This window comes from Sinohyriopsis cumingii, chromosome 8 (genome assembly GCF_028554795.1).
Source record: "Sinohyriopsis cumingii isolate HCF-2022 chromosome 8, ASM2855479v2, whole genome shotgun sequence".
Lineage (NCBI taxonomy): Eukaryota > Metazoa > Mollusca > Bivalvia > Unionida > Unionidae > Sinohyriopsis > Sinohyriopsis cumingii.
Window position 1 is genome coordinate 126,717,253 of NC_142968.1, and position 17,123 is coordinate 126,734,375.

The 17,123-nt window shown below is 35.4% G+C and overlaps 1 protein-coding gene across 1 annotated transcript in view; it reads left to right on the plus strand.

The window, feature by feature from the left end:
• The window catches only part of LOC149794603 (nuclear RNA export factor 1-like), a 105,001-nt gene that overhangs the window by 48,362 nt on the left and 39,516 nt on the right, over positions 1-17,123 (plus strand). The window contains exons 8-11 of the mRNA XM_089968890.1: positions 172-243; positions 1,663-1,732; positions 4,764-4,852; positions 16,008-16,115. Of these exons, the coding sequence (XP_089825016.1) occupies positions 172-243; positions 1,663-1,732; positions 4,764-4,852; positions 16,008-16,115 (339 nt within the window). The remainder of the gene's footprint in view (positions 1-171; positions 244-1,662; positions 1,733-4,763; positions 4,853-16,007; positions 16,116-17,123) is intronic.

The following is a 17,123-nucleotide window of genomic DNA, read 5'->3' on the forward strand; positions in this document are numbered from 1 at the left end:
TTGTTTATGGCATCTGTTTTAAAACTGTTGATCTTATATAATGTATGAATATATTTTTTCATGTAAGACTTTTTTGGACTTTGTAAGTTTTTTATTGGTCTGGCATACAGGTTTTCATTTCAACTTTTTGACAGGTATGCATTGTTTTACATATTATATTGATGTTTTCAGCTTGTCATCATTGTTGTACCCTCTTCACCACCATATATTCCAATAACAGAAGAAGATATTGACAAGTTAAAGGTAGGTCACCTATATGGTCAAACTACAGTAAAGATTGTTTATAAGATTTCAAAGGGGACTGGGATATTATAATGTTATAACCAAGAAACATTATATCCAAATTCATTTATTTTTCAAAATGTTTATGCAGTTGTCTGTGTTAATGACATTGGACATACATGCAGTAAACAATTTATACAGGTATGGTTATTGTCAGAATTTTCTTGTAATGTTAATAAAATATTCAAGAAACAACATACATTGGTATAAATGCATGTTATCATGAAAGAAAAAAGGTTAAATTGGTCAGTTTTTCTATCTCATGAAAGTATCAACATGTACATTTATTAGGCAGTGAATCAGGTTAAACATAAGCAAGGGACAATGCAATTGTTATTCATGAAATTTTAAGGGGTAGCATGTGGGTATGTGTTAATAGTTTAATAGTCTTTCAACAACTTGAAAATAAAAGTCTGCATTTCATCAGCGTGATAAGTTTCCTGAGGCAAATTCGATCTTTTTTCAACAAGCTCAATAAGCACTTCACCTAGAATACCATATGGGCCTAATCTGAAATTAGTTCTAGGTGCTTCTCATGTAAGTTTCTTAACCAGTGACACATTTGTACTTGCTGAAAGAAGTTTTAAATCTTTCATTTCAAAGTAAAACTATGCTTTGTTGAACAAAGATGAGATCAAATGCTGCCTAACTATAGGAAGTGTACATTCATTTACTGATAAAGGGTAATAGTTTTTAGTGGAAATCTAGATATTTTGGCTGCAGAAAAAGCAACACAGCATGCTATATTATCCAGCTTTGAATTTAAAATAGTATGGTATATACTTTTTTTTAAATTTCCATTTACAATCACCTTGACAAAGCTTCACCTAAATGGGAACATTTAAAGTAAGCTACACCAAGAACAATTTCATGAAGAAAGGCTGAAACCATATTGGGCCACATTTTATTTGGATCAGGAGGTGTAGGAAGAAAGATGGGATGATGGGACATAAAATTACTGCAGTTATTGGTTGTAGAATGAAGTAACTAAATATATCCCTTGTATTAGTTTAAATAGATTCCTAGTTGGAAAAAACATTCCTGACCCTACAAACTGAACACATATACAAGCAAATTCAAGCAACATATTGTATTAGATCAGGATGTAATTAGTGTAATTGTGTGGGATGCATGTGAGTTTAATTGTGTTGATGATATAGGTATTTTGGAGTGAAAATTTTTGTTCTCAGGTTTTGTTACATTGAGAAGATATTTTTTGTACAAAAAATATGCATGAAATAATAAGTTTTATAATTAAAATTAATCCAACCCAGTACATTTTATTATATCATAATTTTGAGAACAGAAAGATCATGATGTATATAAAGCAAGACTATACCTGTACATGCATAAAGAAATTAACTTTTGTTATTTTTGTAGGTTTGCATGAGCAAGAGGTATGATCCAGCATCAAAGACCCTCAGCTTGAGTAACCTTTATAATGATACAGGTATGCAGATGGCTGAATGTTGTTTACTAATAGAATCAAAGTTTTGTTGAATCTTTTTATCATCAGTCAATTTAAAAGAATGGTAGAATTTCTCTGAGTAGTAGATTTTGTCAGTAGTATCATTCCTTTTGAACATTTATCACATCAGTAGTAGAGATAGAATGATTCATCGATGTATTATAGATTGATAATTTTGCCATTTCAATAAAAACAGATATCAGAGGTGGAGAATCAATTCAAAATGACTTTTACATTATGACAGTTACTTTTACTCTTTAGTGGCCAAGGATATTAGTTATTTTGTTGAGACAATTTAGAAACATGTAATTGTGAATGTGCATTAAATTCTTAAAGAAAATTCAATATTCAGAATTCTTCTGTAATGTGCTTGACACTTAGAAAATGCCTAGTCTTGAAATGTTTTCACCTGGGAATCAACTGAAAATAATGTATTAACAAATACTGAATAAAAAGTGTACAGTGGTTTCATTTATTTTCACGAGTATACATTTTTGTGGTTTTTTTAACAAGACATTGTCATGGATTTGTGTCTGTCAGAGTTGGCAGTTTTTATAGGTTTTTAATCTTGTGGATTACTTTTACTCACTTTAAATAATACAGAATAAATCTATACTGACAGCAATTAGTGAATGAATGCTAGAATGCTGTTAAAGCAATGCTGCCTGCCAGCAGTATCAACACAAATCAAACAACTGCCGACAAATGAGCAAAAATTGAATATTTAACAACACCAGATGAAGCCAACATAGCCAACAACATACACTAAGTGGATTACTGAAGCACATCAGTAGGATCTTTTACTTAGAACCACCATCCATAGAGTTGCACCATCAGTACATTCAGATGACAGTGGCATGAAAACTATTGCTTAAGAGTGGTAATGTTCAAATTGTGTGGGTTGTGTTATACTGCATATGAACCAAAAGGTGACCAATGGCCTTTTGCACAATGCAGCAAGCAGTCTGTGGCAGTCATTGATGTGTACAATGCCACTGAAGTGCAGTGATGCTAGTAAAGCAGAAAGACAGTTGAATTGCTCATTTCTTTGTTCCTGCCTCATATATGGACAAACACCAACCATTTGACTTGGCATTAAACAAACAGTGCAGTGAAGAACTGAAATCATCTTCCACTGAGATGTAAAGTGGGTTATATAGAATTTAAGGGGAAAAGAAAGTCAGCATGTTGAAGGTCAGTAAATTTTGTCAGGGATCTTAAAATATTGACCTTTGAGCTGATTCATGATAAATGGATAATGCAGCTTTAGAGATAATTTCTTAGAGGTTGGAGTTACTTATCTCAGGCTTTGATAACATTGGATTTACGTAGTACTACAATATTGGGATTATATATGTGGCAGATATTTATGTGTACCAGGATGGGTGATGTATCAGTAGTTTGTTTGAAAATCAGTGTGATCTTTATATAAAAGTTGAAGTGTTTGCATCTGTGTTGATCATTCATTGAGATAGATCATGATTTTGATCCAGTTGTAAGCATGGGGAATTACAGAGTAAGTGGACCTATTTCATGTCAGCATTTTTTTACCTGAATGAAGGGGAGATGTTGATAGGGCTTAAATCTAATTTTACCTGTATGAAGGGGTGATGTTAATAGGGCTTAAATCTAATTTTACCTGAATGAAGGGGTGATGTTAATAGGGCTTAAATCCAATTTTACCTGAATGAAGGGGTGATGTTAATAGGGCTTAAATCCAATTTTACCTGAATGAAGGGGTGATGTTAATAGGGCTTAAATCCAATTTTACCTGAATGAAGGGGTGATGTTAATAGGGTTTAAATCTATTTTTACCTGAATGAAGGGGTGATGTTAATAGGGCTTAAATCTAATTTTACCTGAATGAAGGGGTGATGTTAATAGGGCTTAAATCTAATTTTACCTGAATGAAGGGGTGATGTTAATAGGGCTTAAATCTAATTTTACCTGAATAGAGGGGTGATGTTAATAGGGCTTAAATCCAATTTTACCTGAATGAAGGGGTGATGTTAATAGGGCTTAAATCCAATTTTACCTGAATGAAGGGGTGATGTTAATAGGGCTTAAATCCAATTTTACCTGAATGAAGGGGTGATGTTAATAGGGCTTAAATCCAATTTTACCTGAATGAAGGGGTGATGTTAATAGGGCTTAAATCTAATTTTACCTGAATGAAGGGGTGATGTTAATAGGGCTTAAATCTAATTTTACCTGAATGAAGGGGTGATGTTAATAGGGCTTAAATCTAATTTTACCTGAATGAAGGGGTGATGTTAATAGGGCTTAAATCCAATTTTACCTGAATGAAGGGGTGATGTTAATAGGGCTTAAATCTATTTTTACTTGAATGAAGGGGTGATGTTAATAGGGTTTAAATCTATTTTTACCTGAATGAAGGGGTGATGTTAATAGGGCTTAAATCTAATTATCATCAACCATTTTGATTATTCATTCTTCCATTGTCAATAATACTGTATTTTATATAAGATCATTATCTATCCTTACAACAATAAATCAATTTAGGCAGCGAGTGTAACCAATAGTACCAGATACTGTATACAAATAGATTGGGACAGTATAACATGCTTTATAATTCTTGATACTTTTTTTCTTCTTCAAACAGTGTTAAATAAAACAAAGATTATGTTTTATCACATTGATCAAGTTTAGTTAAGAAATAGCTGAGATTTTTTATCACCTGGGATGTATCAGTAAGAAAACTGGCAAGGAGAGCATTCTGTATCACATGAAGCTCATTTTCTAGAGCAACCACAAAATCCATGAAAATGGCTATCCCACAAAAAATGTAAACCACAGTACAATAACTTTTAGAAAATTAAAATATAAAATTCCAGATTTCATTTTCTTTATATATTATTAAATATATATAGATATTATGAAGTTTGCTTCTTTGTGCTAAGAAATAACTACACAAAATCACTGTTGTTAAAAAAAATTGTCCAGCTAATCTTGTCCTGTCATTGAAACAAGTTAGATTTGCCTTTTGTTTCAGACCTCCAGGCACAAAGTTTGGACATGGCCCTGAGCAGTCCACAAGTAATGTCCAGTGTTATCAAGATTATTGGGGACAATATTCCTGAGGTAAATCAATATTCTTAGGAAAGAAAAGCATTGGATGATTAAAAGAATCTTCAGCCTCATTAAAAATTGTTTTTACAAAAGTAGGTTTGTAACCATGTTTTGCCCTAGATAAAACATCAAAGGATTTCTTGCATGGAAATAGTATTAGCTAACAATTACAGCACATGCTAAAAGAGACATTTACTGGAAAACAAAATTTCTATTCCGTATTAAAATTTTATATTGAAATCCACAACATGCTCTAAATAATATACAGTGAAATGAAATTTGAAGATCTTTTTTTGTGTTGCCTGAGTGGTGGGACATATAGATCAGTTCTTATCTTGAAAACCTTAACATAACCCAGATTATATAGTGAAATGAAACTGAGGTAGCTATTATTAGCTCTACTAATCATAGACCCATTGATCTGATGGAATGGCCTTGTCCATCACCCATCCATCTATTAGCACAAGTTTGTTTAGTGTTCTTCTTTTTCTCTGTACAGTGACAGTACTAAACGGTCAAAGGGAATATTGTTTTAATAAAAAAGCAAAGAGAGATGAGTGACATTGAATAACTCATGAGAGAGCATCATCTTCATATTGAGTTTTCTCTCTAAGGTTTTGTCAAAATCTAGAGTAGCAGGAGATGCCGAGATCATGCTAATCTTGCCTACAGCAACTGTTAGCTTGATGTGGAGGACAAATGCACACAGAAATATGTATGGTATACTCACCTCATGCACTGCTAGAGTTGAAGATGTTTAGACTGATTCACAAAAAAGATGTCACAGCTGCAGGATATAGGGGAGTTTCTATCCCTCCATTTGTTACGTCTCACCAATGCATGCTTGGAGGTGACATGAAATTATTCTCCCATTCTGTAGCAGCCCTGTTATTTTAAGTCTCCCCACATGTCCAAGCAGGGGCCTTCAGGCATATAAGGCTAGGAATATGGAGTTTAACACCAATTTGGATGACAAATTTCACCAGCCATTTGTTTTTTATGCTGCTGCTTTGACTACTGTCTATATTTGCAAGATAAACTGTGTCACTTTCCCAGCTTCTAGTCTAGCCAGATGGCCCAGTGTTTCACAACTTATCCGATCTTTAGGTACCTTTATGAAGGCATGGTCCTTTATATATGCAGTTCTGATTGATTTTTGTGTCCATTGAAGCAATACCCAATCATAACAACACTCATAGTGAGTGCACAGAAAACCTTTATCAATTGGCATTCTCCAGTCCCACTATGGTATATGCTGAGTTTAGTTTCAAAGCAGCTGTCAAGGAGAACTGTAGAATTTTGTCTTCTTGTGAGTGCTCGTTACCGCCATCTGCAAGCCAGGCATGTAAGATTAATGATTTAATATACATTGAAGATGAGAACAAACATATCCCCTTTCATTTGCTTTTACAGCCTGTAAAGATCAGAGATATCTCCAATCATATATTGGACAAAATCTAAGACCCTGTTAATTCAGAAAGTCTGTTGCTAGCATAATTTGTGTCCCACTTGTACCACATACACTCGGATTTATACAGAGCCAACATAATGAGCTCAGCCAAGAACTTTGTTGTTGCTATTTGTTGTCCTCAGTGTTCTTATTATTTGGATTCATTGTCATGATTTTGACCCCACCTTCAGGTAGGTGCAGGATATGGCCACTTCATCTGCATTGAATGGGGAATCTTCAGCCAGTTTGTTTTGCTTTCACAGTCTGTACAGTTGAGCAGCAATTAGGTGTGCTGAAACATTGAGCAGTAATTGGGTGTGAGAATCTACTGCTTGCATTGCCAGGTAATTAACAAAGTCATGCATCACTCTATGCCAACCCCCTGATGGCTGCTTCCAGTTTGGATAGAGTGAGATGAAAAGCCCTTATCCACTCTAAGCTTCATCATTCCATTGCTTTCTGTTCAGTGCCCTTTGCTATTCCATTGCAGTTCAGGGGCCATATTGAAAATGTGAGTAATCATTTGGTACAATTACTGACGTTTAAGCTTTAGTTTGACTGCCTCCACCTTCTTTTAGGCCACACCATCGTCAGCCATGGTGGAAATATGATAGGCAGAAGGAGAGAAAGCCAAACTTGCTCTGCTACAGCATTGTTGACTAAAACCACATTTCATGTGATAGCTGAACCCTCAGTTTCAGAGGCAGTTTAATAAAGGATACAGGAAGCAAAGTTTTTCCTTCTTGTCTCCCAGCAGTTACCAATGACTTACCACCAGATTACCCTTTGACTACCTGCCTGTAGACACTAGACTCATTCATTTATTGACCTTTTACTGCAAAATGATTAGGCAGTCAAACTTGTTATGAATGGGCTTTGGGTTTTTGCTTATCCAGCACCATCTCTTTTGTCCTCCCCATCCATGATAGAGGTTCTATCTGATGCACAGAAGGTGGAAAAATTTTGGCAGTAGATTAACTTGCTACTCACCATGTGAACTTTAAAGAGATTTTGCAAACTAAACTACATGGGGTTCTTTTCCAGGGTTTTACTCATACCTTAAGTCAACAGAAGCTCTTGTCACTCATAGAAATAAAAAGAGCTCCACAGTTACATAGATTCACCAAAGTTAAAAATGGAAACGATATGGTTGGTCAGACTTCAAGTCAGAGAGGACAAGTTTACCATCAGTCTATATCTGCAGCATGCACATTTTCATGTCCCTGTCCACCTGACCTTGGTTTCTTGCAGTGACCTTTAGTCATAGAATCAGCCCTTTTGTGTTGGTCATACTTCAAGTTATAGGGGACAAGTTTACCATCAGTCTAGTTCTAATCCATGCACATTTTCTTGTCCCTGTCCACCTGGCCTTGGTTACATGCGCTGGCATTTAGTCATAGAATCTACCCGTCTGTGTTCATTACGACCATCAACTGTGTCATCACCCTATTCAGACTGAGTTGCCATCCACAACTGCGGCATACTTGGATAACATTTTCCAAAAACAGTTGGTATGTTAGTCATTCATGAAGGGCAGTAACAATCTTCTCTCTTTTCAACAGGGATTGCTTGCACATCTCCCCTCTGTCCACATGTGTTTAAGTCTCAGCTTGACCAGTGTGGGTATGTGAGAAAGCTTGCCAGTAGTTTCCAAGTGTCATTGGTTCTTCCTTGGTTTTTCTCTACCAAATATAGTGACCACCATGTATGGCCAAACATGCTGAAAAATAGTGTTAAACCTGACAAAACAAAAACCAAAAAAATCAGATGGGTTTTCTAGTGAATAGAATGAGTTAACTGTCCAAGCATTTTGTCCATCTGGATATGCAGTGTTTTAGCTATCTCCTTCTCATGCATGATGCGTGGGTTGTTGATTAATGGAATTGATTTTCAGGAGGAAGTGGATTTCCCAGAGTGTTTCTGCTAAATGTATTGATGGATTTGATTCTTCACTACCACCTTTTAATGCACCCTATGCAGATGACACTAATGGCTCAGTGGCACTCTTTTCTGGTCATGTGGATCATCCTGTTAAGATCATGACGGATAGAATAATTGCTGCATCTGAAGTTGATAGTTTGTACACAAGCCAGCCGATACCTGAACGGGGGGGTGGGGGGTGGGGGGCTGAACTAGGGCAATTGCCTACTGTTCTGCAATCCCCATGTCAAATTATACACTATATTAGGCCCTGGTCAGTTACTTCCTGATGATTGCCTTCTGTGTCAATTATCCCTATGTATCATTGCCTTTGTAGTAGATGTGGAAACAATTTTTAAGTGTCATGCTCAGGAATCAAACTCGGTTTGGTTATACATACCACAAGTCTAAAGGTCTGGACCAGCAAGACTAGTTAGTAAGTGGCCTCATACCAAATCCGCTACACTCGTCTCTCCTTACCTAGACCTTTTCATATGTCACCCAGATTCAACTCTGAGCGTATGAAGCCCATTCCCAGCCTGTCCACCAGCTACTGAGAGTCAAACAAGCCCCCAAATGTAACAGGAGGGTAGACAAATTCTAAGTGTTCTGGTCAGGAATCAAACCTGGTTTGTGTTTCAGCTGGGCATACATACCACAAGAATAAAAGGTCCAGACCAGCTTGGCTGGCTAGTTGTTGTTGTTGTAGGGTTTAACACCATTTTTCAGCACAAGATAGGCTATACATGGCTGCCAGTATTAATGGTGGAGACAGAACCTGGGAAAACCCCAGAGAGAACCACTAACCCACAAGAAGGTACTGGCAAGCTTTCTCACATACCCACATTGGCCGAACCCAAGCCTCGAACAGCAGGTTAGTAAGAGGCCATGTATACCTAGACTGCAGCACTTCAGTAATGATAACAAATAATAATATCAAATAATAAATATTCATTAATATAATTCATTGTTCAGGACATGTTGAATCTTTGCTTCAGTAATAACAAATAATACATTTTCAGTAAGCTACTTTAATGTTCACTGCGGAATAACAGCACTTTTAAAACTAAGGTTGGTTACAATTCCACATAAATAATCAATAATTGCTTGTCTACCATAAATTATGAACTACAGACAGTAACTCTTTAAGTTCAGATCAGTGAACCAGAACCAGCAGTCAATCTCAGATCAAATTCAGGTTAAAAAGAAGATTATCATAGAACCTCCACAATGTGTATGTGTGTGTGTGGTTATGATTTTTAACGTAGCTTTAACAATTTTTCAGTCATATCACTACGATGTCTGCAGTGTGGCAGTTTATAATGATGTCTAGCACTGGGGCATCATGCTGCAGACAAGTAGCATGATGTCCCACCCAGTCACACTATCCTGACACCAGGCCAACCAGTCCTAACACTAACCTCTTAATGCTGAGCGCCAAGCGAGGCAGCTGTTAGTACCATTTTTGTAAGTCTTTGTTATGACTCGTCCGGGCTTCGAACCCACAACCTCCCGCTTCCATCTCCACAATGTCTTACATTCAATATTGAATATTCAAAGTTTCAGTTAGCATGAGAAATTACAAACCAACCAGAACCAGTGGCCATCTCAGCTTAAATCATATTCATATTAGAGTTAGGACTTATAATGAACCACGGAATTATGTACCTGGGGGTAATTTACATAGGAGTTATTGTCCAGTTTGGGGTGGGGGATTTACCAGAGCTAACTGATGGTGGGTTATGGTCCTGATAATTTGGTTTCTTCTGTTCACCATGGCCAACCCTTCTTTCTAAAAATAGATGCATTTGTGCATTGGCTGTGTCTAAAAGGAGAAATCACTTCTGCCTACAATTCAAGTCTAGCTTGGCCCCTGGATAGGCACCTAGCATTAGTAAAGAGGGGCAGTGGGAGAGAGTTTCTTCCCTTTGTTCATATATGTAGATATGTGTGTGTGTGTTACTTTCATTTTTCCTGTTGGATTTTAAAGTTAGCAGAGTTTATTTTGTAACATTTATTGCAATCAGGTAAGCATTCTTGCAGAAAGCCAATTTATCAAGAGTTCCCTTTCACCTAAGGCTGCAATATTTACATATATAAAAGGTTTAGTTTACTGCCTTTAAGATTTATAAAATCGGTAATTGTGTAAACAAAGATATGTTGTTTAGTTTGTATATCATTGGCATTATCAGTTGTTTCTTGATACATACATACATATATATGCATATATATATATATATATCACTACAAAACAGTATCATGACAATCTTAAGGATGTTTTACCTAAATTGCACCACTACAGTGGCCTAGTGGTTAGAGCATATGCCTCAATGCGGAAGGTCACAGGTTCAAACCCAGTTATTGATTATAATCGATGATCGGTTGGTTGAGCAAACCAGTAAGATAATTGATTGTGAAGCTCCGTAATCGATTCTGTGGAAAGTTAGACTACTTCTGTTTAGTTACATGCAAAACACAGAAGTTAATAAACTCTTTTGTAAATGGTAAACATAAAACCATACCATTCTCCATGGGTGCAGACTTTCATAATTAGGAACATATAGTAATAAATACATGACTTTGCTGTTAAATTGTTGAGTTAAGAAATTTAATCAAATTTTGACGAGTTGTTTCAGTTTAAATGTAAAATCAATTGTAGTATTTGTAAATAATGACAAGTAAACCATGTCCTTGTAGACTTTGAATGATAGTCACATCATGTATTAATGAAAGGGTTTTGGGGGATTGCAAGTTTTTTACTTACATAAAACTTATCAACCATAGAAATTTATGCTCATTTAACAAAGTTGCAGACCAAAAATAACACATCACAATAGAAAAAATTAATATTTTTATACAGTTAAAGTATTCCTGTCATTAAAAGAGATTACTCCTGTACAGTTATAAACATTTTGAACTGTTGAGAAAAGATTTAACTGTATAACAAACAAATTCAAATTTGCTTTTTATTTGTACAGGTCATAATCTTTTATCAGTTGGTTAAGTAGAACTGAAGATCGATTATGAAATTCTTATTGATTCCCATCACTAGTACTAACAGCTTCCTCACTGGGCACTCAGTATTAAGAGGTTAGTGTTAGGACTGGTAGGCCTTGTGTCAGGATAATGTTACTGGGTGGGAACATCATGCTACATGTCTGCAGTATGATGTTCCAGTGGTAGACATCACTATAAACAGGGTCCGTAGGAGACCTTGAAAAGGCCTGAAAAATGAATGGTTCCTTCATGGCCTGAAAACACCTTGAAAATTCAAAATATTGTCTTGGTACTATGAAAAGCATTGATTTTCTTGAAATTAAATAAAAAGAAAAGGAAAAAAAAACAACAAAAAATAATCTCTCGTTAAGTTTGTGCAGGAACAAAACTTTTTTTTACAACTGGCCACTGCACAGTCATACATTTTGAACTTCCGATTGTACGAAGCCCAGATGTAGCAGTGATTTTAATTTGAATCATTTGCTTTGACATGGCTGGCTGCCAGTTCCAACTTTGATGGCTAGATGAAGGAAAATATAAAGTTTGGATTATGAGATCTTTCTCTGAGAGCTTTGCAAAATGCAAATTATGCCAGAAGAATATTGATTTGCATGCAATGGGAGAGAGTGTTCCACGGTCACATGCAGCTAAGAAAAAAAACCAAGCTCTTGTAATGGCGCTTACTACAAGCAAAACAAGAAGCATTTAGCATGAAATAATTTTTGATGAAAGAGTTATGTCTGTGAACACAGAGATTCAAGTTTTAAAATATAAACTGTATATAGTCTTAATTATGAAATTAGTTCAATCCAGTTCTGTTTTGGGATTGAGTGGAAGTAGGACAGACGATAATTGCAATGAACACGATAAACCTATAAATATAGATTACAGCTAAGCTGAGAGAAATATTAATATATCTAATATGAAATAGTTTAAAATATTCATACGCTGTTTTTAAATAAGCAGTAAATAAAAAAATATCTTTACTTGTTTTGTTTATGGGGATGAGTGAAGAAGAAACGAAGGTACTGAAAAAGACATTTAGACAATGACAGCTGCTGCTGCTGACTATGCATTGAAAGCATAGGAAAATTTCCTTTATCATGACATCAGAATAATTTGAGGAAAAGTGAAAAGGACAAAATTGTAGAACTTGGAGCTCTTGAAAAACAGCTTGATGACAAGCTACAAGAACTGAAAAATTCACTCTAAAATATTTTGGACTTTGTAAATAGTGTAGTGCAGACAGAGTAAATGAAAATTTGTTCAGTGACTACATTATTCTAATGCCCAGATGTAGGATGGGAAAGATATCAATGATCATACTATTGACTTCATGTTTTATTTTGTTGTTTTTTTAAATAAATTTGCAAGAAATGATCCTTGTATGGAGTAATAGTAAGTATTAACTCGTGTTTACATAGTTTCATTTATGTATCCGTTAAAATTAATGTAATAATGCACCTTGAAAAACACGATTTTGAACCTTGAAAAAACCTTGAAAATTTTGAATGAAATATGCTACTAACCCAGTATAAATTGTGACATTGCAGACATTGTAGTGATGAGACTAAAAATTGTTAAAACTACGTTAAAAATCCAAATCAGACACGCACACACTCACCTAAATTGCAAGAAACTGTATACAGCAGATTTCGTAATAAGAGGTGTAAGGCAACAGCAAATAAAATTATTGCATATTTAGTGAAGTATTTCATGCACATTGTCATTGGCTTCCATATTAATAGATGTCAGCTGAAAGAGTAACATGCACGTTATCTTTGGCTTATATATAGATGTCAGATGAAAGACTAACATGCAGATTGCAGAAGGGTTGAGTTTCAAAGCAGTTAGATTCAACAGCATTGATTCAATGATTGTATACGGTGTACACATTTAGACATTTTGATAAATATTGCAACCTTACTCTACCAGGAGACATCTTATTATGTCTTATTGGTCTTCAATAGATATCCATGGCAGCCATCTTGAAAGTTTTTTGCTATTTCACCTTCTGAATAGAAAGTCATATTTACAGTGCATTTTTATCGAAAGACTTCTTACGGTGTTTAGTTGGTTTTTAACAGAAATAGTGTTAAGTTCATTTTTAACAGAAATAGTCACTGTTTAGTTGGTCTTTTACAGAAATAGTTGGTGTTTAGTTGTTTTTTTTACCAGAAATAGTCAGTGTTTAGTTGTTTTTTTACAGAAATGTGTTTATTTTGAAAATCTTGTTAATGTTACTCCTCATGAATGTATTGTTCTATCGGCATGAGGTCTTTACCAAAGGACTTAGATGTCTAGTTGGTTCTAAATGAAAATGGCTTTACGGTATACACTGTCCAGATGCTTTAAACTGTCCAGATGTTTCATGCAAAATGCCTGTATTATGAAACTGCTGATTAGTAGCATTTTCTGAAAAAAGTCTCCAGTGAATGAAAACACATTGCAGACGAAAAAGACAATGCTCTTAAATGGTTTAAATGATCAGCACATAAATAAAAGGAAGGCAACAGTTACTTTTATTGGACAAGAGTTGATATATTGGACATCATATGCTGGTATTAGCATGTCTCATGACTGAAGAGATGATAGCCTTTGCCACATAAAATTCAGAATAAACCCAAAGATTAAGTCAATCAGGGAGAATAAGTAAAAGGCCTTGGAACTAAATGGGGTTTAGAACTGCAGTTTGTGAAACTACTGGAGGTAATTAAAGACTTATTGTACTTTAGATACCTTTCAGTTGAAAATGTTTTTCATCTTAATATCAGCCTCAGATCATGCTTCTGAACTGTTGAAATTCATGTTTTCCAAGTAGACAATAGCAGTACATGATATGGATTTGTACCTTTCTGAAAATTGATTGTGTGTAAAAATATTGACTGCCTTAGTGAGAAAGTTTTGTTACGGTTGTCAGGTCTGATTTCAATATAGGATTTTCACAAAAACAAACATACTCTGTACAATGTCTAGTTGGTTATATCTTGATTTTGTGCAAGACAGTGAATGATTTTGTATGCATGATACCAGGTTCAGTGTCATTAGCCATGACAGAATTTTGTTCTGTTCTTTTATCTTGTAAACATGTTAATTCCAACATATGAAATTAAAAAAATTATACCACATTTGTTTTGCTAGAATTTCTCAAGAATATCAAGAAAGGTTCCAGTAATCAGCAGTTAAAGAGGAAAAAATGGGCTCATCTATCTTGGATTCCTAACATTTTGGTTAGGCTAGAAGAGCATCAGCCATTCTATGGACTCTTGCTTTTAGATTTTTGTGTTTTGTCATTTCACAAATGTCAGGACCTGCAAATGTACATCTGGACAAATAACTTACTGCCCTTTTTTGTCATGTAGCTTATTCCATTGTATAATACAATCACGTTAATGCTAATAGTCCTGAAGATTTTGGTGGATCATCTATGACACTATCAGACCTGAAGATACACATTTCGATAAATCAGATTGCTGTCACAATGTTTATTAGAGTTATTGTCCTGTTTGTTTTATTTCTTATATCCAGTTGGTCTTAAATGAAAATGGTATCAGTCTGACATCCAGGCATTTTCTTGTTGTTGCTACACATCCTGGCTTTGATGTCGGTCATATCAACACGAGGTTTTCATTAAACGATTTCTCATGATGTCTAGTTGGTCCTCAATGAAAATGTTGCTCAGACAACCAATATGGCGGTCACATCTTGAAAATCTAGTTATTGCCACTCCATCTTAGTCATATTGACATGGGGTTTTCACCAGAACACCTAATGCGATGTCTGCTTAATTCTAAATGGAAATGTTGTTGGTATGATTCTAATATGTATGCCTTTGGTGGCTAGATTGAGAATCTTGTTATTGCTACTTCAGCAGAATGAATCTTATATCAACATTTGGGTTTTCAATAAAAAGACTTCTTATGGTGGAGATCTGATGTCCAGTATGTGGCCATCTTGAGAATCATGTTTTTTTTGCTACTCCTGTTTAATGGAAAGTCATTTTGAGATGGGCTTTTACCCAAATGAGTCCATAGAGTGTCTAGTTGGTCCTTAATGAAAACATTTAATATGGCCAACATGTTGACTGTCTTGAACTATTGTTACTCTACACACCCAAATGGATGCCTATATTAACATGGGTTTTTACCAATAGATTTATGATACCTCTTTGGTCACATGATCTTATGAATTCCAGGAAATTCTATCTACCCAGTAGAGCATCATATCTGTCAAGGGGCTCTTGTTAAAGATTTGTGTGAAACCTGATGTATACTATGGTCTTAATTTTGTGAATACGGTTGCATTGTTTACTTGGTTGCTGTGAAACTTTCTATGTCATACTTGTTGCTAGAAGATTTGAATGCTCACAAATGATTGTAATTAACCTTTTTTCAGAAGTGTTGGGGTTTTTTTTGGTTTTTTTTTGTTTACTACAGATTCACCTTCGTCATGGGGTAGGTTGGATGTGTTATGGAGCAGAAATATATATATGCAAGGGAATTGCTCACCATTCCTCTTGTTATTGTAAAATTTAATATCTAATTGTAATGAGAAAGTGCTGCTGTCATTTTCTGTTTGCCACATTATGATCAAGAAGGATTCCAGAGGAAGGCCAGTTGTCAATATTCATCAGCCTGTTGTGAAGTTTCAGTCACATGACTATTTTATTTGCAAATTGGAGTGTTGATAGGGTAGCACAGTGCTATATTTTTAGGATTCTGGGCCTTGTGATATGAATGGTTTTAGCTTCATGTACTTTAATTCTGAACAAATAGTGAATATTTTTATGGGTTATTTCAGCTTGTGGCTCTTGATGTTAGCGACAACAATTTGACTAGTCTGGAACACCTTGCTGCTTTGACGGAAAAAGCCCCATGTGTTACACAGTTAAATTTGGGGAAAAACAAGGTAAGAAACATTAAACATAAGTTTTTTAATCAACAGGTTAATGTTCATTTTGCATAGAAAAATAATAAGTAACCTAAATAACTATTGCTTCACCTTTGAACATCTTTCTTGTACAATGCATCTGTGATTATCCAAACCTGAATTATTTTAAGATGTTAATTATTCCATCCAAACTACTTTAATATTTTTGATCATCCTCATGCCATCCACTTTTGTCAACCATTTGCTGTTACTTGTTCTTCTAGTTTTGATGCAGGGATTTAACTGCATTCATATGTGATAATGGGATGTTTGTGAAACCATACTAAGTTTGGAGGTTAGAAAGCAAGTTGTCCTTAAGTATTTTCCTAAATGTCAGGAGACCTAATTTAAATCTGCATTCTTCTCTGGAAAATAATTGTGAAGAAGCTCAGAAAATTATTGCAAAGGATACAATCCAGATTCCTTGATCATTGTGCACATTCACAGTCGTTCACTCCATTTTTGTTTCGTCATTCCTGGACCAGAGACAATGGCTGTCAGCACCCTTTCAATGAGCTGGGAGGGAATATTTAGTTGTATGCCTTCCCTCAAGTGTTACCAGTACCAAATCTAATTTTGTAAATGAGGGAGCACCTGTTCAATGAGCTGGGAGGGAATATTAAGTTGTATGCCTTCCCTCAAGTGGAACCAGAACCAAATCTAATTTTGTAAATGAGGGGCATGAAATGCAATATAGTTCTGATGGCCTCTCTCAAATGAGACCAATCCTGGATCAACAGTCTGCTTGATTTGGTGCAATGTACCCAAGAAAATCATAGTGACAGGACCTTGCAATGAAGACAGCTGTCCAGACAGTTACCATGCGCTGTTAATGACAGCACAACCAAATGTGTGATCCCACAGGGATCACTCTCACACATGTATAAATGCATAATCTTCAGTAGTGTTAGCCTCACATTAGAGATTCATCCATTCTGTCGAGCAATCACCTTGCTCCTACAGGATGATGTATGTAGAGGTTGGATG